We start from the raw sequence: 22997 nt of genomic DNA, 5'->3' as shown, positions 1-22997 counted from the left end.
CCAGTAATAAAAGTCATACTTTAAGGAAACAATATCCTGCAGCCATAAAAAGTCCTTCTCTCAGCATGAAGTGGCCATAAAAAAGGCTCTCACCTCCCAAATCTGTAGTGCATAGAGCTTACCCCCCATTTACACAGCAACAGGCACACACACATTCAAGCATACACACACCCTTCAGCGTCATTTCAGGACTAAAGTAGGTCCATCTCTCACTTTGACATGTGCTACATGTGGGAAGAATCTAAGGAGTGCTCAGACTGACGAAATGGACAAAAGCACACACATAATATCAAGAATTCAGTCATGTCTTCATCTGAAATTGACACACATCACATTACAGTTATACCAAGGGGAAGCATATTTCTGTCATAATATTGATGTGAATCTGTAGAAAACATGACCTATAGCAGCCTTTCTCATGAAGTAATTACGATTGTTTCAATTATATAAATAAATCTGAATGGTTAGTTGTTCAGTGTTAGGAACTGAAGGACTGAATTAGTTTCCAAAACCTTCACATCTAGAGTTTTACAAGTATATAAGCTATGATAATCTTATAAAAGTCTGGCATGTGCTTTCTGTCTTGTTGCTTCTGTGAGAAAGCTTTCTATCACATACATCAGTCAAAAATATTTTGTCCTCTGGCTTTATTCTTCTATTAGTAAAATCTTTGTTTAGAAATTGACTCCAAAACAAGTACTGTTGCTCTGTTTGAGTCACAGGTGCAAGAACCCGTTAACATGTGTGATAAACTGCAGTGAGACCTTGTTGTCCAGAGCACTGGTTCACCATAATGAGCCACTTGGCCATCATCAGTCTGTCCTTCACTAGAACCAAAAAGACTGGCTCTAATACAATAATAATATTAATAATAATACATTTACAAATATACACGTAAACATTCAAATACACAGCTACTGTACAATAAGATAAGCCAAATTGTAGACATTGAAATAGAAATGCTCCTTTGCTGTTGCTCCTTCTTTTTTGTGGGATAGAAACGATGGGGTATAGGCTGTTTTCATGGCTGAAAGGCCAGCGTCTAAACAGACCATGGCAAGACAAATGACATGAGTCACCTCTTCAATCTCTGACTTGGCATTTTGAGAATAACAACGGCTACAAAGAGAAAATAGATCCCAGATGATGGACCAAAAAAAGGAACGGGGCGGATAAACAGATTCTCTGGGAGAGTTACACAAGGAGCAAAACAAAAGCTTGAACAACAGTAGTGGGCGAAGGGACAGGCTCGCCATCTTGAGTCCTGGATGGGTAAAAGCAGCTGGAACATGGGGGAACTGGATTCTACTTGCACACATTGACCCACTCTGTGAGACGACACTCCTCGCACAGCACGTAGCAACACCAGTGAAATCGGCAATTGCAGCGCTCGCTGCGTGTCTGTCTCAGGATGTTGTGCCCGCGGCCACAGCACAGTGAGCTGCAGCTGTCGGTGCTGTAGCTAGTTTTGTTGCAGATGCGTCCTTGTGTCCCTGGAGAGTCCACGGATGCATCATGCTCACAGAAATCAGGAGACTTCTCAAAGTACACCAGCTCTCTGGACATGCTCCGACGACGGCCTCCATTGAATCCAACTGTGCTTCCTCTGGCGCTGTTTTCAGTTCGAGGGTTGAAAACCCCATTGTTCTTGTTCTGGGAGTTGACAAAGATGGCTGACAGGAACTTTTCCTTGAGTAAATCACCCACAAGCCGGAACTCTGGAGACACATGCCAGCAAGTCTTAAACTGACAGCTCCCTGATGTTCCATGACATTTGCACTTCCTTGTCATGTTGTCATTCACTATCTGTGTGAAGAGAGATAAATAATGTAAGCAAATCAAACCGCGACAATCACCATGACGATGATGTATGTGACCAGGACTGCTCTCTGAAACACATGAGGAACCGAGAGGATAAACAAATTATTCACCTGTCGTCCCACGCGATTGTTATGTATCCTCATGCGAGCGTGGATATCTCTTGGAGACCCCCGGGAGTCGAGCCAGTCCCTGGAGAAACGGTCCCCAAAACGGAAGTCATGACTGCACCCCCCCCACTCCCAGGTGTCCTGCATAGAACTAAGCTCATCTGGTAAAGGCTTGAGCAGGGCGGCAGGGTGGGTAGAGCGCAGGTTAGTGGGCAGGCTGCCATGGTGACCATTTAGCTCTGAGGGTAATGACCGCGTTATGTCGATGCCTACCCCACCCTTCTGCAGGGTCTGCAGCTGCAGCTGTCTGAGTTTCAGCCGGATCTTGTCATCATCCTGGCGACGCTTGGCCTCACAGCCACACCCCCGCAACTTGCCCATGCTGCAGGCTGAGGCCACAGAGTGAGCCACACCCGCTGCCAACAGCGCCAGGGAGAAGGCACTTTCACGAAAACCTGGATGCAGGAGCAACACACTCAGATTTGAAAACCACAAAAACTGTACAGCTCTAAAAAGGTCATCGTCTGAGTAAAGAGTAATCTCTCCTCTCATACCTACACCTTTCTCCCATAAACCCCAGGTCACATATTGACTATCATTAGCTTGCCTCAGACTCTCACCCCTGTTGAGGATGGTATTGTGGTGGGGCAGCTTGCCCAGGCCCTCTAGCGAGGAGCAGTTCCAGCGCTGGTCCCGGAGCTGGTGCTGGCATTCGTGGATGGCCACCTGGATGCCTTGCAGAGCAGATGCTGTCACATCGGGGTTCCGCACACACATCCGCATCTGACGTTTACTGAGGCCTGCCAGCCTCAGGCACACAGAGTTAGGGGTTAGCACTGGATCTCCTGCCACCTTCAGGCTGAGGATATCATTACACAGCACCCTACAGGGAGAAAGAGGTACAGGGAAAGACAGAGGGAGAGAGTTGGTGCGGGGTGTCATCAGTGCTGGTCAGGAGTTCATTAGTCAAATCAAGAAAGGTATGTGGCAATGGGAGGGTGTTTGGAATACTTAACAAATTCTGAAAAATAGAAAGCCAGTAAAGACAGAAGTGGCATATACTAAAAAATTAAGAATAAATCACAAAATGAATGTCTTATTTGTGGGATCTGCTAAATACACTTAGCAATAAAATGTAAGTAAAAGTATTTGCCACAGTGTTTTTACTTGTGCTGCTCTAGTAATAGTTGCTTACAGCAGGGAAAATATAATTCCAAACAGATTATCCAGCTGAGAAGTATCAAAAACATTCAATTGCCAAATGCATGTTATGGAGAAACAACAACTGTGAGATTAAAGTTGAATTCATGATGGTAAAGTTTAGATTTAGACTAAGAAATTAGGTCCTATTTATTCCAGTGTTTAAATAGGCCTTTTACACCAAATCGGTCTGCGAAATCAGAGGCAGATGTCTCACTTTTTAACTAAATATGTAAAATAATCGTCTAAATGATAAACTACATACAATAACTTTTTTTAAACTCTTGCCGAATCCCATGTAGCCACATCCCGCATGTAACATTAAGTCCCCCGGCGCTCTCAAGTGCACTTACGTTAATGCAGGTGACATAAGTGCTGCTGCCAAAATCAGGAATTGGTCCCAGCGGAGTTTGTTTGATAGCTCCATTTTGTTAAGCGTCTTTCGCGACGTGACATTAAAACACTAGTGATAAGGTCCTGTACTGAATAAGAATATCAAAAGGAAGAAGAGTGCAGTATTATCGATGCACCGCCAAACGACCGAGGAGTGAAGACGGAGAACAGAGGAGCTCGGGGGCGAGAGTAAACGGGAGGGGGGAGGGGGGAGTGAGGGGGAGTAGATGCCGCTACAGGCGGCTGTTTGCAAAATATTGGCCAATATTGGATCCCCAGTTGATCATTTTATTATTTTAAAATGTGATCATTCGTCCGAGCGTAAAATGGCGTCTCCAAACTTTTACGCACAAGCACGAAGGTGTCATGCTTCGTGGGAAATTTATAATAGTGGATATTATGAACATATTTAATAGAATTAAAAAAAACCTATGTATTTATTCCTGGTGTTTGTTGGTGGGTCGGTGGATTCGATAGCAAAGGTTTCCATTTTCTGATAGAACAAACAAAAGAAACGCTCAGTAAAATGAAACATGGCAGGCCAAAGAAGATTTTGCTCATAAAAGGGTGAGTTATTTTAAATAATGAATGGGGGAGGGGATAGCTGCTGGTTTCACTGTACGACAGGGAGGCAGCAGCAGGCAGGCGGCTCCGCTAACAGACCCTCCAACAATACTGTTTTTAGTCATGTGGTCCCCCTTCCTCCCACCTCCATCAGAGCGTCTGTTCTTCATTGTTGTGTTTGAAACAACTTCACTTGGTCAATCTAAAATCTTTATTTCAAAGAATCAGATTAAAATTATAAATTAAAACAATGGCAGATCGGATTTTTGTGATGTGAATCACATCATGGCATCACGTGCTCTGACAAAAAAAGTAATGTCAATTATGGATTCATTAAAATGATTGTGATGCAATGTCCAGACTTTTAGAAAAAAAACATCCAGGTATTTAGCCGATACAATTTTTAATTTTTATGGTCAGTAATGCTAGTCCCACGAAACCAGTTGCCATGGCCCCCTGTGTGGACTCGGGTTTGGATCAGTCACTATATTGATCTTGGTTGTCCAACAAACGCGCAAACATTGCTGTTGGAACCGAAAGGTGCATGTGTGCTACTTTCATAAAATTAAGTTAAAACCCCCCTCGAACAAGGTTCGCTTAGTGACACCAATTCATCTAATCTCCTTCCATTCCCTAAGCTGCAGCAATGAAAAGTGCATTAGCATTCTGCCTTGGTGTGTATATCTAAGTGGCTTAAAAAGTGATTTGAAGTTGATTTGTATATAAAAGGCCCCCTTTATCCGGATTGAAGCTCTAATCTGCTCGGTGTCGCATGACTGCTCCAGGAAACCCGTTTGAGCACCTTCATATAAGGCTCGAGTATAAACGTAGGATGGCTGTCATTAAAGCTTTTTACAAAAGCCCACTTCCTTTTACTGTCATCTGAGGGAAAGAGAGAGAGAGGTGGAGAGGAAGGGAGAGAGATTATTCAACCTACAACCGCTGCAGTGTTACATGCAAATTAGCAGATAAATGTCACATAATGAAATATTCACCCATGAACCAATATGGAGAAGTTTGGGGACATTTAAGCTTACTCCTAGTCTGGGGTTTGATGGAGATGCCGCAAAGTGTCTCAAGCTGTGATTACACTGGGCAACGTTGCGTCGAGGGAGGTCTGCAAACCAGATGTTTGAGCTGGTTTTTATCCTTACTCGTCCCCCTCTTTTCCTGGTTCATCATTCATCAAACTCCTGATTGGAGACCATATTTCATCTCTGCCGCGTTTGAAAAATATCTAAGTAGCCCAGCAGGCAGTGTGTGTAGGACAGCTAAAAGCTTATAATAACTTCTTTCCGAGTTCACGTTTCGTTGTGCGTGTGCGCGTCTTAGACTATAAAAACCGGTGATAATAATTTTATTGCAACTCAGTTAATCGTGAGTCCCTAATAAAAGGCACTTTTATAAAAAAAAAAAAAGAAAAAAAAAGAAGAAGTACTGATTACATGTGATGTAAAAAGTAGAAGTATCCTTAAAGGTTTTACAGTATAAGGAAATGCACAGAAATGGCTTTAGTCACTGCACATTTTGAGAGCGCATTTGGAGAGAGGAGGAGATGCGGTTAGGGAGTAGGCTAATCCAACCACCGGGTAAAAAGGGCAGTTTCAGATGGCTCATATTCCGCTGTAACTGTATTGTACCGTGACACCAGCTTTGAGCAGCGGCGGAGCACCAGAGCGGGCGCACCCACAGCATCTGTACCAACACATCACTGCTTCAGGGAGCACTTCTCCTCTCAGCAACACTGGATACGGAAGCAAGCGCGCGGCCAGTGGGAAAAATACTCTGCGCCGCAAACTTTAACAGGGAATCGATTCTGTGATGACCGTGAGACTCCACAAGTAATATGCGCAACACTGTGGACTGCCCTATTTTTTTTTCTCTTCCTTTCTCCTTTCTGCTCAGTTGTGTTTCCTTATTCATTGTGCGCCCTATGAAGAGCATTAACTATCCCTCCCTCCAATCCTATTGAAAAGGCTCCGAAAAAAACAGAGGGAGATGAGAGCAGCAAATCCCTTTTTTATTCCCCTCGTAGCGCTCAATAAGAGAAGAATGTGTTGCCTATCAGTCACCGAGGGGATCAAGTCTTCGGGACTGTCCCACGCGTTCAATGCGCCGTGCAAAGCATCACTGAGAGAGACAGAGTGAGGAGGACTGCAGCAGCAGTAGCATCCTGCCTGGACACTTCACATCATTTAGCAACCTGTCTCCACTCAAGATCAATTTAAGTCAATTAGAGCTGCCAGCTTCTCTCACCTTTCAAGCCCTCTCATCGGACTCTGCTGTGGTGAGTATATAAAAGTATATCTACACCTTGCAGTTTAATCGTTTTGATCATTATTCAGACGGTCATTAAAATGAAATTATCACAAAAATACTGTATCGTAAGCCACAGCGGAGTAGGACAACACATTGCCAGAGATTGTTTTTTCCCCTTGTTTTTAGGCTGATTGATTATTTTAGGGTTATTTTTAAATTTATTAAAAGATTTTCACATTTATGCTGGATTGTTTAGATAACCGTCAGAGATATTTACAGCTTTGTTTAAGCTACATCCATACAAATAAAAAATAAAAGTTTAAAGTGTTATTTTCTTCCTCCTGTCTGAACTGAAGTCACGATGAGGAGTCTGGCGCTGCTGCTAGGGGTGAAAGCTGCCTGCATCCTTCTGGTGTCTTCACTCTCGGGCACGGGGGCCGTCAACAACAGCGGCCGGTGGTGGTGAGTTCAGCTGATGTTGCGCGTAATGATGCACCGATTCGGTTATCAGCATCCTACTCATGAAAACGTTGTTAGTTTGAGCGATTCTTTGCATGAACAGCCTTTAGTGGGTTACCACATTCCACGATGCACGCTCGAAATAATGTGTTAGTTTTGGCACCGTTCACAACTTCTGTTCAGCGTCTGAATAAAAGAGCAACCGCATGGTATTAAGGTTTGTGGGATTTTAGCTGTCGTTTCCAAATAGCTCCACGTGAGCCCAACAACCAACTATTTAACTTTTCAAAATTCAATTTATTGTCCCTTCAGTGAAATTAGCTACAGCACACAAACGAATTACATTTGTAATAATTACAGTTTTACTTTTTATTTGCGGTAGATTTAATACTCTCTCTCTCTCTGTCTGGCTCCCCTTTTTTTTGGGGGGGGGTGGGACGGGACAGTGTGGTTTGAACACGAGACAACATTTTTCAGTCAAATCTGGGATAAATTAAATCTGGATTTATTTCATAGCTGAAAGGAATCATATACGTGGTCTCATCCGGGGTCGTGTTGATCTAATACTGTACATTCCCCTTGTCTATACAGCCACCTCAAACTAAAACAACCAACCGCACAATATTTTGACATTAAAAACAAAAATACAATCGGATCTGGGTAGGTTAGCAGATTGTCTTGCTTGTTTAAAAATCTATAAACTATGGGTTGGGTTTGTTGAGGTAACGATTTAACGAAAGATTTTTGCGGTGCCATGAGATGGACAGTGTTTGCGCACAACGGCAGCGCGTTTTCAAATATTTAAAAATGTCAATTGGAATCCCCCCAAAAAAACGAGGAAAAAAAAGACTGCCGAGTTTTGGATGGCGGAAAACATGAAGAATATTATTAATGTTCCCATGCAGGCCTCACCGCACCACAGTCTGGGTCAACGCTCTAACAGGCCAAGACTCGCCCGCTTTTCCGGATGATGACAGGAGACACAGCCAATAGACAACACATGAACCAGAAAATGTTGACACATAAATCTCACGGAAAATGCTGGATTAAGGCACTGAAACACTCAAGTGTTCTGAAACCTGGCCACCATAGGTGCATTTAAACCCTGTTCGGTGATCCAAAAATGTGTGTTCAACTGAAGCAGCATGTTTGGACACAAATTGCAGATTACAAACCCTGAATATTTTCTGATATCACCTGAGATGGACAACTAAAATTGAATTGTGAAGAATTAATCAGCATGGTAATTTAATATTTCTGTTTTCAGAATTTGCAGACAGTGTATAAAGGTCTACTGTTAAGTGACTTCATGGGACACTTTAACTGAAGGGACATATTTGCGGATGAGATTCAACCTTGATTATGAGTCATGCTGTCCAAAAAAAAAAAAATCATTGCTCGCTTCTCTTCAACTTGGTTTACCGATAAGAAACTGAACAGAAAAGAAAAGATTGATGTTTAATAGCACAACACGAATCTTCGAAGGATAAGCTCCTGAGTGTGGTATTCACCACAGCCTCTGCATCTCACTGTGATGTTGTCTTCATTATGATGAGAGCAGAACATGCTTGAAATTGAGCAGAAGAATATGGTTTTATATTTTAATCATGAAACTGACAGGTAATTGTGTCTGATGCAAGTGCTTTACAAAGGGGTAAAAAATAACGCAGCTTCCTGTCATCTGAAAACTGCATTGTGACTCAGACTCTGCCTCTCTCTGTTTATTAATTTTGTACATAATGAAAACTGTAAATTCAAAAGGCACAACCCTCATGACATGCCAAGAGACATCAGTGTAAGAGTGTAGAGGGTCACCTTAGGAGCTCCATGCATGAACAGCCATCCCCTTGACTCTGATTTCCCTTGTCTTTGTGGTGTGCCAGGGGTATTGTCAATGTGGCTTCCTCATCCAACCTCCTCACCAATTCCAAGAATGTGCAGTTGGTCCTGGACCCCAGCCTGGCCCTTCTGAGCCGTCGCCAGCGACGGCTGATTCGGCAGAATCCTGGCATCTTGCATGCCATCGCCGCTGGGCTGCACACTGCCATAAAGGAGTGCAAGTGGCAGTTCCGCAACCGGCGCTGGAACTGCCCGACCACCCACAGCCCAGCAATTTTTGGCAAAATTGTCAATCGTGGTGAGGCTCCCTTGTCTTTCTCACCAGGCAATATTTGGACAATTCTGGGCAGGATGTAATGGAATCTCTTGTACAGATTTAAAAGGCTTTGTCTGTAAATACTTTCCAATTTGGTGAAAAATTGGCAAATTCAAGTCCAAAAAGGCTGGATAAGGTTCTGATGGGAAGCTCTGATGTTGTTTCTCCAGGTTGCCGAGAGACGGCATTTGTATTTGCCATCACCAGTGCTGGAGTGACCCATGCTGTGGCTCGCTCCTGCTCAGAAGGGGCCATTGAGTCGTGCACTTGCGATTATCGCCGCCGAGGTCCTGGAGGGCCAGACTGGCACTGGGGGGGCTGCAGTGACAATGTGGATTTTGGCCGGATGTTCAGCCGTGAGTTTGTGGACTCCAGCGAGAGGGGCAGAGATCTACGCTACCTCACCAACCTACACAATAACGAAGCCGGCAGAATGGTAAGGCTTTGATACTTCAACTTTCTTTAATTGTCTGGTAGAATTGTTTGTCAGCATCAAATGAATTCAAATGTATCCGATTCACGTTCTCTGATTGAGATTTCATCTGCAGTTTCTGGTCTTTCTCACTGCAGACTGTGTCATCAGAGATGCGTCAGGAGTGTAAGTGCCACGGCATGTCAGGCTCCTGCACGGTGCGTACCTGTTGGATGCGGCTGCCCAGCTTCCGCACAGTGGGAGACTTCCTCAAGGACCGGTTTGATGGTGCATCCAGAGTTGTTTATGCCAACAAGGGCAGCAACCGTGCCTCTCACCGAGCCGACCCCCGACATCTAGAACCTGAAAACCCGGCTCACAAACCCCCCTCTGCCATGGACCTAGTCTATTTTGAGAAATCCCCAAACTTCTGTTCCTACAATGGGAAAACTGGCACTTTGGGAACCTCAGGGAGAACATGCAACAGCTCCTCTCCAGGCCTGGATGGATGTGAGCTGCTATGCTGTGGACGTGGGTTTAAGACCCGGACTGAGAGTGTGTCTGAACGTTGCCACTGCACGTTCCACTGGTGCTGTCACGTCAGCTGCCTGAACTGCACGAGTACACGAACGTTACACCAGTGTCTATGATCAAAGGTGGAAAACTAGAAGAATATTTAGGCGTATAAGAGGAGCAAAGACGAACTTCTTAGCAAAATAGGCCGTTGGCTGAGAAAGCCACTAGCACACAAGCAGTTGGAGATATTAGGAAGCTAGAAAAGCTTCAAGGCAGGTAAACTGATACAAGGAACCTTCAGGCACAAAAATTCAATCAGTGTTTTTGAAAGCGGGAGATGGAGAAAAGCACAAATATATGAACAGGGTGTACCGTATGTGCTTGCTCTTTGCCTTTTACAATATTAAGTATTTAAACATTACAACAACCCATGTAGAATGGAAATCATCAATGTCCTTCAAGTGTTTACACTGTGGATAAATAGAAGTAAAGGGACAAAAGGATGTGGTGGAGAATTGATTGCTGTAACCAGGTACTTCTAGAGCCTTCGTCTCCCCCACTGAAGGCAGAAACTGGACACAATGTTTCACAGATGTTTCTGTGGCCAGAGCCACAAACATGTGCTCACATAAACTGGTGAGGACCTCTAACAAGAGGGAGGTTATTTAAAAAAAATAATAAAACAGCATTTTTTTTTTTTCTTTTGCAGAAGTTTGATTTCTCTCACATGAAACTGTGTGAACTTTATCTTTGCTATCTGTACTTATGGAACGCGACCACTTCTAATTCCCTAACCACATTTGCCCTTTTTGTTTAAATTTCTCTGGAGTTAAATACACCTCAACTCTGATTTGCCACTCTGACTTACCACAGGATAGTCCTGATGTTACATAACCAGGACCAGAGCTCACCAATGAGAACAGAAACAAACTGAATACATTTTACCTAGGTAATTTAATTTGAATGTATTATCAATACACTGAATAATATGGCATGGCTAGAGGAAGTTCAGCAAATGTGAGGGGTCAATACTAAAAATTATAAATAATAATAATGAAATGCAACCTGCAGAATCTCACCATGCTCTCAAAGTGAAAACTGATGCCACTCAAAGATCCACGTTGATGTAACGCAGAAATACACAAAATTACTGTAAATACATGTGTGCAGGATGAAACTATTCCAGGTTTAAATTAGGTACATGGTAAATTACTTAAAGCAAGGTTGTACAAAAAGTTTAACATGGAAGAACGTTTTATTTTGAAGAATGCAGCCGCTACAGAAAAAAAAAAAAAAAAAAAAAAAAAAAAATGATACTGTATATCAGCTAAGTGAACCAAAATGCTGTAAATATTAACATATCTGGATATATTTATGAAGACATCACTTGTAAGTTTGCTAAGTGGTTTATGTGCCCGTCAGTGGTTGGAGAATATGCTCTCCTTAGAGTCGAGTCAGGATATGTTTTAATCTTATGCCTATTTCTATTTTGGTGTAATGTAGCTGACAAAAAAACGACTTGTGCTAGAAACAGAACATTATCATGTCTTTGCTTGTTTTCTGTAAAAAAACAAAACGTGTTTGGTCATGCACTGAATATTTACCTTTTTTTATGAGTGTAAATATGAAATATTTATTTCTGAGGATTTTTATACTGTTATAGAAAGAAGTGAGAGAAGACTTTTAGATTTTAATCAAATGATTTTGGTTCCAGTTGTTGTTTTTTTACTGTATGATAGAACAATAAAGTCTATATTTTCAATTAAGTTGCCCTCCTCTGTGTCAAAAGATGCTATTATGTCTGTTGTAGTTTCGGTGTTTGAGAGAGTTTTGACAACAGACAAAGTGAACATATAAGCCTGTCCCTGGGTGTCCTTTGCTTAATCCTATTACCACCACCAAAGCAGCCTCTTTCTCCAGCTCACAAAACATCCCTGCATCTGTGCTACCAACCACAGAGACAGACCCGGCTTATACAGCCACATACCTTATTTCAGACAGTATAGCAGTTTACCGCATTGAATGTGTTACTTCATTTGCTTAATGTCTGAAAGAAATAAAGAAAACATATGAAACATAATGAAAACCAAGAGTCTCCTCCAACGCCTGGCAACCTGACTAACCACAGGAGTTTGGAAAGCTTTGCAGTCCTTAGCCCACCACAGTACAGGAGCAGGCAGGGTCACTTAGATAGAGCAAAGAAGATGCAAAGCAGAAGGCAAAGCCAACCAACAGGAATGAGACAGTCTCTGACTTACATGTAAAAGTGCAAATTTACAAAGGGGCTTTTTTTTTTTTTGTCGGTGGCATGAAATTAGACGAGAAGTTAAGGAATAAAATGAGCAGAAATTGATCAGCAGACTGCAGAGTGTTTAATTATCTGGACTTGGGGGCAATTAACAGAATATAAGAACAAATCAGAGCAAACTGAGTTGAAATACTGCAAATTAGGAGGACCACTGGAGGTGGATGGCCTACAAAAAACAAAAAATGAAAGCTAAAGAATGTATACTGGTCACAGAATATTACATCTGATGTATACAAAACTAATGTTCTGGTTGTTTTTTTTTTTTATCACTGGAGAACAAGGGTGAACACATGCTACAATGTGATAGGGCTTACAGAGAAATAATTGACGAACTGTGAAAAAACTGGGAGAGCGATAGCACAGACAATTTGAAAATGAGACAAATCTGGTTTGAAAGAAAAATAATAATAGGCAATCATGGACAAAAAGTGTTAGAATTTTTTGAAAAAAAAAAAAAAAAAAGAAGAAGAGGGATGGCTGAGTTCAAATCCCAGGCATGAGAGTGAGGTGGAAGAATTGGTCAAGAGAGTGAGTAGAGGGGGTGCTGCCTGTGGGAGTGCTGAGGAGTCAGTGATAATTAGCTCAATTAGTGACAAAGGCAGTGTAATAAATACCGACTTAGTGTCTGGGTCCCTGCTGGCCTCTCCCTGCGCAGCCTGCGATGTGGCCCTGGCCTGACGGACAATTCATTAAACTGACAAAATACCCCACCGTCCAGGCGTGACGCAGCGAGTTAGCCCCCTACAGGCCCAGCTCATTGTTCTAATTGTCTGGGCTGGAGTCACTTTGTGGCCGCCTCCTCTTTCACTCACCCCGCCTTCACACTCTGCCTTCAGAAAACCCACGGAGTTAATGCCCCTACCTTACTCTGCAAGTAGGTGATCGGCAGGTTGGGAAAAAAAAAACCCAGTAAGAGTTCCTTGGGGTGGGGCTGCTGGTGGGGGAGGCAGTGGGATTAGCGAATGGAGGTTGCCTGGGAGTGCTGGGAGCAGCACTGATCGGAATGTAGGAGAGATGAGTCCAGAAGCTCGGATGCGGGACAAAGCGAGAGTTAATAAGGAAAGATTGAAGGGGCTGGCGACAATGGGCCGCCACCCGAGTCGAGATGAAATTGCTTCCGAGGATTATTGGGAGAGGGTGTGAGCGTTGTAGGGTTTTTGTGTGAGCATGAGTTTGGTGGGGCATTTGTGTGTTTGTGCTTCAGTGTGTGTGCAGGGGCAGGGGGAGCGCTGGATTGATGGCTGCCCCTCTGGTTGGGGAGCAGGGGACCGAGGGAGGCTAACCGGCTGTTCCCACAGTCTGTTCTGCTGCAGCCACCTTTGACACACGGGGCTGCCAGGCGGCAAGCAGGCAGCCATGGTGAGAAGGGCACAAACAAAAACAACGGCTCCACCACACAAAAGTCACTTTCTAAGGAAGGCCAGTGGAGAAGCGCAGACTGGAGCTGAGGGTGTGAAGAGGCCAGAAGAGCAGGAGAGTGTGACAGGGAGGATTAAAAAAAAAAAAAAGAAGAAGAAGAAAGAAATAGAGATGGTACAAAATTGTGCAGCTTAGTCCCATTTAGGTTTGGATCCTGACAGCTACTGTTTGCGAATATCTCAAGATAACAACACATTGACATTTAGCTATAGCTGGTCATGAGCCCTGGGACAAACCAAGTGTTACATGGTTAGTTTCCTGTCACAATAAATCTATTTTCTATTTTATCAGGAAAAAACAATCTCCAGGTTTTACAAGACATATCAGGGTAAAAGGTCAAGGTTAATACAGCAATTTTGCCAATTAAGTAACTTAACAATGAGAAATACAATCACATTGCCTGCAGTTGACCTGAGAACAATAGTCTCACATTAAAAGAAAATGTGTTCATGACTTAAGCCAGGAAAGGGTTTTCATTTGTACAAACTGTTCTCCTCACAGTAATGACGTGAACAGGTCACTCACCAGAGAACACCCAGACACGATGATATGGCACGACGAAGGCACAGCAGCTTCGTATTCAAATTCCAGCTGAATTTTGGAAAAAAGTTCGCCTGCTGGGTGGAGTTGGCTTTAATTTGGACGGCGTCTGATAAAGAATTTGGAATCGAGTCGCAGCGCTGAATGACAGGCTGCTTACAATAGTTGTGATGGACAATGTGGTGTGGCATGGGTCTGGCACACAATGCAGATTTGATTTCTGAGCTGACCCAACATTTTATTGTAATCCTAGTACTCAATTATGGGCCAAGTTCCAATTAATTGGGGGCTTGTTGTTGTAGGAACACCCTTATGAAGCTTGTGTAATAATCAGAAGCATTTGTTTGGTGCCACCAAGTGACCACAGGGCTATTATGTAATAAAAATGTGCATTTACAGCCTCATCACTCACATACTACATAAAGAAAAATAATCAGCTACACATCACCTAAAGTTCCAGAAACTACGGAGTGGATAAATAGCGGTCAGTCCAGTTTGTGAAATTCACTCAGATTTCTAAGAAAATTATGAAAACAGCATGAGCGTGCGTATGTGTTCACATGAGAGATTGTGCGCATAGTCAAGGCAGAGTGTGTGTGTGTGTGTGTGTGTGTGTGTGTGTGTGTGTGTGTGTGTGTGGGTGTGGATGGCAGCTGGGAGGCAGACACGGTCCAGGAGAATCATCCCCTAGCAACTGACCTTTTCGGCAGATGGCAGTTCCAGAGTAACAGCCACCCAGCATCACAATGGCCGTGGCCTCCTAACATCTCCATCACTTCATCATCTACTGGCCTGCCACAACCTGTCACACAGGAGAGAAGGGAAGGTTACAAGTTACATTCAGCCCAGCGCGTGAACACACACACACACACACACACACACACACACACACACACACACACACACACACCTCTTTTTTTATTTTTTAATCCTCTTCTTGAAGGCCAAAACATTAGTTTGAGTCTGCGTTTGACTGTTCTCATGTTTCCTGGGTGTGCAGCAGGGCAGAGGGAGGCATGAGAAGAGGACTGATTTAGGAGAGACACTGGACACTCACTGCTGTCTGCAAACCTTCAGACACTCTCAAACCACTGTTTTCCGCTGTTGGGTTTTCTGCACATAGTGAATCAGGGTGGGAATGTGGACAGACCACTCGACCACGGTGAGCAATCAGTATGATGTTTGTGGTCAGACTCTGTGCCCCTATGGAGCGAGATGGAGAGCAAGCCCTGCAGTTAAGGTGGGAGGGAGAAAACTGTGCAGTGTTTTTACATGCTGTGTGTGTGTGTGTGTGTGTGTGTGTGTGTGTGTGTGTGTGTGTGTGTGTGTGTGTGTGTGTGTGTGTGTGTGTGTGATATGCCAGAGCGCTCGTCACACTTGTATAAAGATGTTCTAACTTATAGCCCCCTGCATGTGAACACACACACGAGTGAATCTGCATGGCGTGCTAATATATTTTGGGTTATCAAACTCCCCCCCCCTTTACACATACACACACTTACAAACATACACACAGCATGACCTCTGGATTGTCTTGGCTTGATGGCCTCTTTTCTGTTGGCCAAGTTTTTGTTGACATTAAATACTTTTTTCAACTTCATGACTGCTGAGATAAACACCCTGAAACATCACCTCGCTCTGAACACCTAAAAGTGCTTTTCAGTTCATCACAAACACTGAAGCCAGCTTTAAAGTGATAATCTTGAAAATCTAATTCAAATAAATGTCTGTTAAATTAGTAGAGTAGAGTAGTTAGTAAATGTCTACCTATTGCCAAATGACAATGATTATTGAGCCTGTGGCCCACTTATGTAAACAGATGCATTCGCAATATTACAATATAGCCTTCGTGAGTAAGTACTCCAAATTATGTTGCTTAATCAAAATGAGAAGCTGAGTAACGCTTGTTTTTGTGATCCCTGAATTTTTGATTCCACCATAGACCCAAAACTTGAGCAGAGAATGCACATCAAATTTGATGGGAACAGAAGGAAGTCACAGGGAGCCAAATCCAATGAGTAGGGGTGGTAGGGAAAGACGACAGGGTTGTTGACGGCGAGAAATGTGCCCGTTTTCACCACGATAAGACCGTGCGCGTTGCCATGGTGGCGAACTCAAGAGCCATCGCGCCACAGTTCAGGTCGTTTGCACCGAATGTTTCCCTCAGACGCCTCCGAACATCACAATAGAAGTCAGTACTGACAGTCGGACCCCGGGTGACGAATTCACAGAGCACAACCACACGAATGTCAAAGAAATTCCGCCTGGTTGTGTTCCTGACCTGACGCAGCTTCTTCGGTTTTGGACAGTGACGTTCTGCCCCTCTCTAAACACAATGCCACAATAACGCCTCACCTGACGCATTGTTTTACTGCTGTAGATTTTCTGAAACATATCAATCACTCACAATTTATTTGTATAGCACATTTTAAAACACAACAAAGGTTGCCCAAAGTGCTGCACATAGACAAACAGTCATACATCCGACAAGACTGGATTAATAAAAATACGTAACATTAAAATCAAGACAATCACAAATCACACAAAAGTGCCAAGTTAAGATCAAAGTGGATAGGCCAGGGGAAATCATTTTTTTTTTCTTTTTTTTTTCTTTTTTAAATCAAGGGTCTCTTGCTGATTTCCTGAGTTTGACACAAAATTTGATGTGCACCATCTGCTCATGTCTATGGTGAAATCCATAGTCCATGGTTATTTTTTCCCCCCCTGCTCAGTGCACATTACTGTGCTGCGCTCTGTTTGCGAGCAACAGGAGCAGTCTCCAACCTTTTTGATTGCCCCTGGTATGAACTAAACACACTGGGTGTTGGTGGCAACATTACCTGGAATTTTTGTTTTGTTTTTACAAGCGAGGCACATTTAGTGACGTGTTTTTCATCACCTAGCAGCGGAGGATAGACGGAGCTAACGCTATCACTCTTCAACTACCAACCGACTGACATCACCCAGTCGACACTGTTTGGATTTCTGGGAAATGAAGTCCAAAACATGACTGTAATTATTTTTTATTGCCACCAAAGAGAGCAAAATGGAGATTTTTTTTTTTTTTTCGAGATTGTTACCTAAAGTACAATTTGACAAAAGACTTAGAATTCACAGGCAATAATTTGGCAAGAACAATTATCCAAGCAGAAAAAGTAAAACTCCCTAGTTCCACATCTGTGAACTGTAAACCTGGCTCGACCAGACAAGTGACAACAAACGGATAAAGTGCTGTGTCAGAATGGGTTCCTCTGGGATTAAGTGTTTTAGATGGAAAACTGTGCGTCAGAGTGCGACTCGAAACCACTATATATTCGAGAGGAGATGACCTCCTGTAAACAGAGCGGTAATGATAGAGAACGACTCTGGGCAGGACGACCAACAGTAGAATATGTTTACAGACATCTGACAATGTATGGGTAGAGCGCAGCAACGTCTCAGCTCTGACATCCACATGAAATATGAGCACAAACTGTGATGGAATACATTCGACACAACATAAGCCTGTGCATAATTTCACCTGTCAGCAGGGATGAAGCATGTATTTATTCAAATCAAACAGACTTGTCAGAGATAAATTGCAGCAATATGCGTCTAGCTATATTGAATGTTAAGACTTCTCCTTATCCACATGTATCTTCGTGAAAATGTCTTCGCACAGGATTTGAATGTGTGCTGGCTTTATATAGAATATGTTGTTTTCCTTTGGTAAATATGAGCTCATTGGTGCTGTACAATGAAATATGATGAACCGGAGCAGGTCAAAATCACTACATCTGCTTTGCATTTTACCAGTGATTCTGGTCATTTAATGAACAGCTGACTATTATCTGGACCACAACACGCTGTCTTTGATTCAATAAAGAGCACTGAGAAATGTGGTAATCATCTCTAATCGGGTAATATTGTTGGAAACAAAAAGAGAAATGCTCAGGTTTTGGTTTCAATTACATGCTGTGCTTTACAGCGACAGTGGGCGAGGGCTCAGCACTGACACAGCAGTAGAGGAATGTTTATTTGCTGCAGTTTAGGAGCCGAGTGGCTTGCAGGAACTGTGACACATTCCTGTGTCACTGGCTCGGCTGCTTGCAGAAGCACTTTTGCATTCAGACGCTGGCGCCCCATGTGTAAGTTCACAGCTACACAGACATGCGCAACTATTCCCTTCCAGGGTGTCGTGCACACATCCACAAAATGTGTCACCTCTGGAGTCTGAACACATGCCCCAAGTGTATGCAAGTGTATGCCTCATACTTCCTCTTAGTGGAAAAGTGTGCGTGTGTGTGGCAGTTGTACAGTGATTTGAAGATGCATTACTCACACCTTACTTCAGCATTATGAGGACCCCTGCCTGCAAAGTGTGCAAATATGTGTATCTGCTCACTTGCATGTCTGTGTGGCTGGCTAAGCACACATCTCCATCTTTCCCTCAGCAGTCCCATCCATTATCCCCAGCATCTGGCAGCCAAAGCCTGTAAAGAAGACATTTCTCTTGGCAAGTGTTTTTTTTTAAAGGCAGTGACACAGGGGACAGCCAACCACAGGAGCCACACATCGTCCAATCTACATGCATACTGAAAGCTGTTTGCATAAGAGAACCGCCCCAGCGTCCTTCCCTCGCTCTCGCTCAAAACACATGCATTTTCTCTGCGTGTCCCACTCACACTTACGCACACAACATACTGCTCCCACCCCTGCTCCCCTTGTCTCTCTGCAATATACTCACCCAAGCTTTGAGGCCTAATCACTTCCAGAACCACAGCCATCCTGCAAAACATGCCAGCAATCTTTCAATACATTTTGCACCCTAAAAAGTTCCTTCTGGCCCCAAAAGAATAATGTTTTATTGTTGAGTGTAATACATGGCCTGGCTGGTTGGACTCAAAGTGCTGTGTTTTTATGTACAAATGTGTTCAACTTAGTGATATTGAATACTACATGTTTTTGACATCAGCAATGTCCAAAGTGCTAAGTTAAATAAAGAAAATTGCTCTGTAAATATCATAATTTGGGATGAAAAGGCCTCAAACCCACAACGCTGACTTGTGAAGGAGAAGATTTACAGATGAATTACACCGAGTGCACCTGAACGTGTCCCGGGCTGACGCTCAGCTTCTGAATAATAAACACATTCTTAGTATAATTGAAATGGCACGATAAGAGCATTATTTAATACCATGTGCAGTGTGTGGCCCATTCAGGGTACAGCTGCAATGAACAGCAAGCATGTGGAAGGACATCTTTGTTTAACTTGGCTGCTTCTCATAGCGTTTCTGGCATCTGGATCATCTAAAACACAAATGGGTGTGTTAGCTTGATAGAATAATTGCTGTGATTTTGATGGGCAACCAGCTACACATCTGTCTAGCAGCCAGAACGTTTCCATTGTAAATCTTGTGGGATAAAATCAACTTTGTTTGAGTCCAGCTTGATTCACTTTTTAAAAGATACTGCAAGGATCGGACGTTTTTGGAAGGGGTTTCCTGCCTTGTTTGTAGTGTACTTCTTTCTTCTTCAGCTTTAATCTTTGTGGTTGTACAACACGTGGCATGCTCCCCTGAGGCACTGGAGAAGAAATAATAAGGGTAGAATATTTGTATCCCTTAGGTCAAATTGAACCTGTGCTTTTCACCTACTTTAAATGCTCATGAGTTAGTTCTGCACACAGGCTGCTCAACACACACCACAATCAGCTCTGCTGGTATTTTAACCTCAAACCATCTCGACTCTCGAGATAGTAATACTAACTAACGAGCCAATACACCTTACCTCACGGGAAATGTAGTTAACTATTTCAAAGTGAATATCAAATGTGACACATCGTACTGTTTACCGGAGTAAATGTCTGCATCTCAGACTAAAGTAATCTCCAACATTTTTCTTCATGTTGAGTGATTGTGTTAGCTATACACATATGAAGCCTTGTGCAGCTGTCACTGCACGCTTTCACTGTGGGTCATTGCTGATGCTGGATGCCTTAAGTCAGCACTGAGTGCAACAACGCAGATACCTCTAATCATGTCAGTTACAATGACCAGTGTCGACCGGTAAATTGTTAAACGCTGCCATCTAGTGGCAATATATTTACATTACAATCTAAAATTGGTTTATTCATATATTCTGGAGAAATATACACAGAACTGGACAACGATGTGAAATAAATGTTTTGGGTTTTTTTTGGTTTTTTTTTTAATTTATTGTTGTTGTTGTTGTTTTTAAAATCGAACAGTTGTATTATGTACATGAATAAAAGGTTTCAAGTTTGCTATTAACTACAACCACGGCAAAAAAAAAAAAAAAAAAAAAACATGACCACAAATCCGCAGCAGTTTGTAGGCTACCAGCCAGGTGTGCTGATTTCAGCTCAACTAGTAACTGCGCACCGACCTGCAAGTATCCTGTAGTAGTTTCGAGCAGGTGGAGAAAGGTCCAGCTGCGGCCTGGAGACCAGGTGGGTGTATGCCGCTAGACGTGAGTTTAGCCGTGTGCTAATATCTTGGTTTGAGCAACCGCCAAAGAAGGTAACGAAGAGGAAGAGGAAGAGGAGGAGGAGGAAGAAGAGCAGGCGCAGCTGTGGCAGTAGGAGCAACAGGTAAGGCCACGTTGCTACTACTACGGATCGCTGCGTAAACCACAGCTCAGTCCAGCTAAAGCCTAACAAACCGTGTCTGTGTGCAATCAACTAAAATTTAAACAAATTTAAATAAAAGAAAAAAAAATGTTTGTTGCTTTTTTTTTTTGCAGCTGTTTAACATCAGCTGGATTCGATGGTGCAGCGTCAGTGTTTTGTTTGCGCAGACAGGAAGCTGTCGTTAACTCAGCCTGCCATTACATGTGTTTGGGGGGGTAGTCCACCAGTTTTCTTCTTTTTCTTCCGTGCGGACCACATGTAGTTTTATCAGTCTTCCTGTTACCGGTGTGGAAACACGAATAGCAATTTCTCCTAATTTAAGAGGTTTGTGACAGCATAACATTTATGTAGGCTGGTATTGATGGCAGAAATTGCAACATTTATAATTTTTTCACGTTAGCCGTCTACTTGAATTGCTTTTATTGTACTTTTCCACTTGCAATTTTAAGGTTTTGGACTTTTGGAATAAAAGAACAAATTGAACCACAGAGAATTTCACTCTTTAAGAGAATACTATGACTCGAACCAATTGGTATTTGTCATGATTAAGTCAAACAGACCTTAATGGAGAGTTCACAGATATGACAAAGTTTGTCCATAATACAGTCACTCAGAGAGCACAACATATCAACAAAAACTCTTATCAAAGGCCAGATGTTTAGATTTATTTCAATGAATTACTAAAGGTTAGTTAATCAAGCTATTTTTAGCTGCAGTATCAAAAGAAAATAACATAACTCTCACAAATAATAAAGGCACCCACCCTTAACTGGAACCACAGCACCTAAATCTCCCAGAAACTTACAGGGAAAACCCACAGATTCAATCTAGTGGCAAGAGTGGCATTAAAAATGATCAAACTTGATTGGAAAACAGTCAGCTACAGTGTTTTAGTGGTGTGTTGCAAATGGATTAAAACATGATAAACAAACCTATCAGAGAAGCATGCAGTCTGAAAGCTTCCTGTTGAAGACAGGTGGTGATTCTTTGTAAATTCACAAGTAAAGCTCGGCACGTTCGCACGGGGATTGAGCAGATTATTTCCTCTGAATTGTAAAATCTGCATATATAGGCTACCGCAATGTTTTTCAAGCTGTTCCGAGTACTCAGATTAGCCACAATAGTCTCGTGTAGATTCCATTGCTTCAAAGCAGCTTGCTTTCGTCAACTAATTTGTTGACGATGTTTTACATGAGCGTTGGCATTGGGTGAGGATGATAGGGGTGTGTTTGCATGGTCTGTTTATATCAGGGCTGCAGATTTAGAGCATTTGGAGATGATTACAGTTGTGGTTTTAAACTGCACATGTAGTAAAATTGTCAGAACACCCTCTTTCTCAAGATTAAAACCCGCTGCACAACTCTTTTTCAGTACAGCATGCTTGGGCCACATGCCTTCATCAGAGTGGTGATGAGTGCATTGACGCTCATAATGGTTTGCACCTTCATAAGTGTGTGTTGTTTCTATATAATACTGGCTTTATCCATTGTGTTTTTACTAATCCAGTCACAAGTAAATGCCAGACTGTAATACCAGATTTTTTTTTTAAATTAGTTTAAATGCAGCTGTTACAAATACCCTGGGTTTAAACTAGAAGAATTGGTGAATAACCAAAGCAAAGCAGCTGTACAATCGTTTTGCACGTGAAGGGATTTTTTTTTTTTGCACACATAATGCTTATTTGTAATTGGGACTGTTTTGCGCGAGATTTGACTTTATTTATGTACTTTGGCACCTGGAATTTGTATGTAGGAGCTGCCGAGACAAGGTTTTCCACTGCTGAAGACAGAAAAGGTCAAAATAACCTGAGACAGACACAGCAAAGGTCTGACATGTAGGCCAAAAGGTCACATGAGCACAAAGCACAGCAATTTCAGGTTGGTTCAGGTTAGTCCCTGCTTTGAACACTAACATCTATATCAGATGTTTCTCAATAAACAATACATTGCTTACCTGTATATGTAAAGTTGTATCATTAGCTATAGAAAAATTGTTAAATGCTTCTTTTTTTTTTTAAAGATTTATTACAGTGGACCACATATTTGTTAAAGTAAGACTAATGATGTATAATATGTGCTTTTTGTGAGAGTAAACTAATTTCAAAAGCACAAAATTATTTTTATAATTAAGAATTATTTTAATAAAGATATTAAAAAAATTAAAACAAAAGGGAGTAATAATCTCTTTTCAGAGACATTTTTATCAAATATTTT

At 42.5% G+C, this 22997-nt stretch overlaps 2 protein-coding genes across 2 annotated transcripts; one reads left to right on the top strand and one right to left on the bottom strand.

Annotated features, from left to right (window-relative positions):
• Positions 1-339: 339 nt before the first annotated feature.
• wnt10b (wingless-type MMTV integration site family, member 10b) lies at positions 340-3555 on the bottom strand. The gene is made up of 4 exons (XM_069140727.1): positions 3482-3555; positions 2549-2811; positions 1932-2383; positions 340-1806 (listed from the first exon to the last, which is right to left on the bottom strand). The coding sequence occupies exons 1-4, from the start codon at positions 3553-3555 to the stop codon at positions 1306-1308; spliced, it is 1290 nt and encodes a 429-aa protein (XP_068996828.1). The 3' UTR covers positions 340-1305.
• A 2312-nt stretch (positions 3556-5867) lies between these two features.
• wnt1 (wingless-type MMTV integration site family, member 1) lies at positions 5868-11648 on the top strand. The gene is made up of 5 exons (XM_069141377.1): positions 5868-6372; positions 6701-6806; positions 8687-8940; positions 9129-9394; positions 9529-11648. Exons 2-5 carry the CDS (start codon positions 6706-6708, stop codon positions 10018-10020), a joined length of 1113 nt encoding a protein of 370 aa, XP_068997478.1. The 5' UTR covers positions 5868-6372; positions 6701-6705; the 3' UTR covers positions 10021-11648.
• Positions 11649-22997: the final 11349 nt, after the last annotated feature.

Source organism: Embiotoca jacksoni, unplaced genomic scaffold (genome assembly GCF_022577435.1).
Source record: "Embiotoca jacksoni isolate LCO1_2020_lvr unplaced genomic scaffold, fEmbJac1.0.p SCAF_9, whole genome shotgun sequence".
Taxonomy (NCBI): Eukaryota; Metazoa; Chordata; class Actinopteri; family Embiotocidae; genus Embiotoca; species Embiotoca jacksoni.
This window is presented reverse-complemented; position numbering and strand designations above follow the sequence as displayed.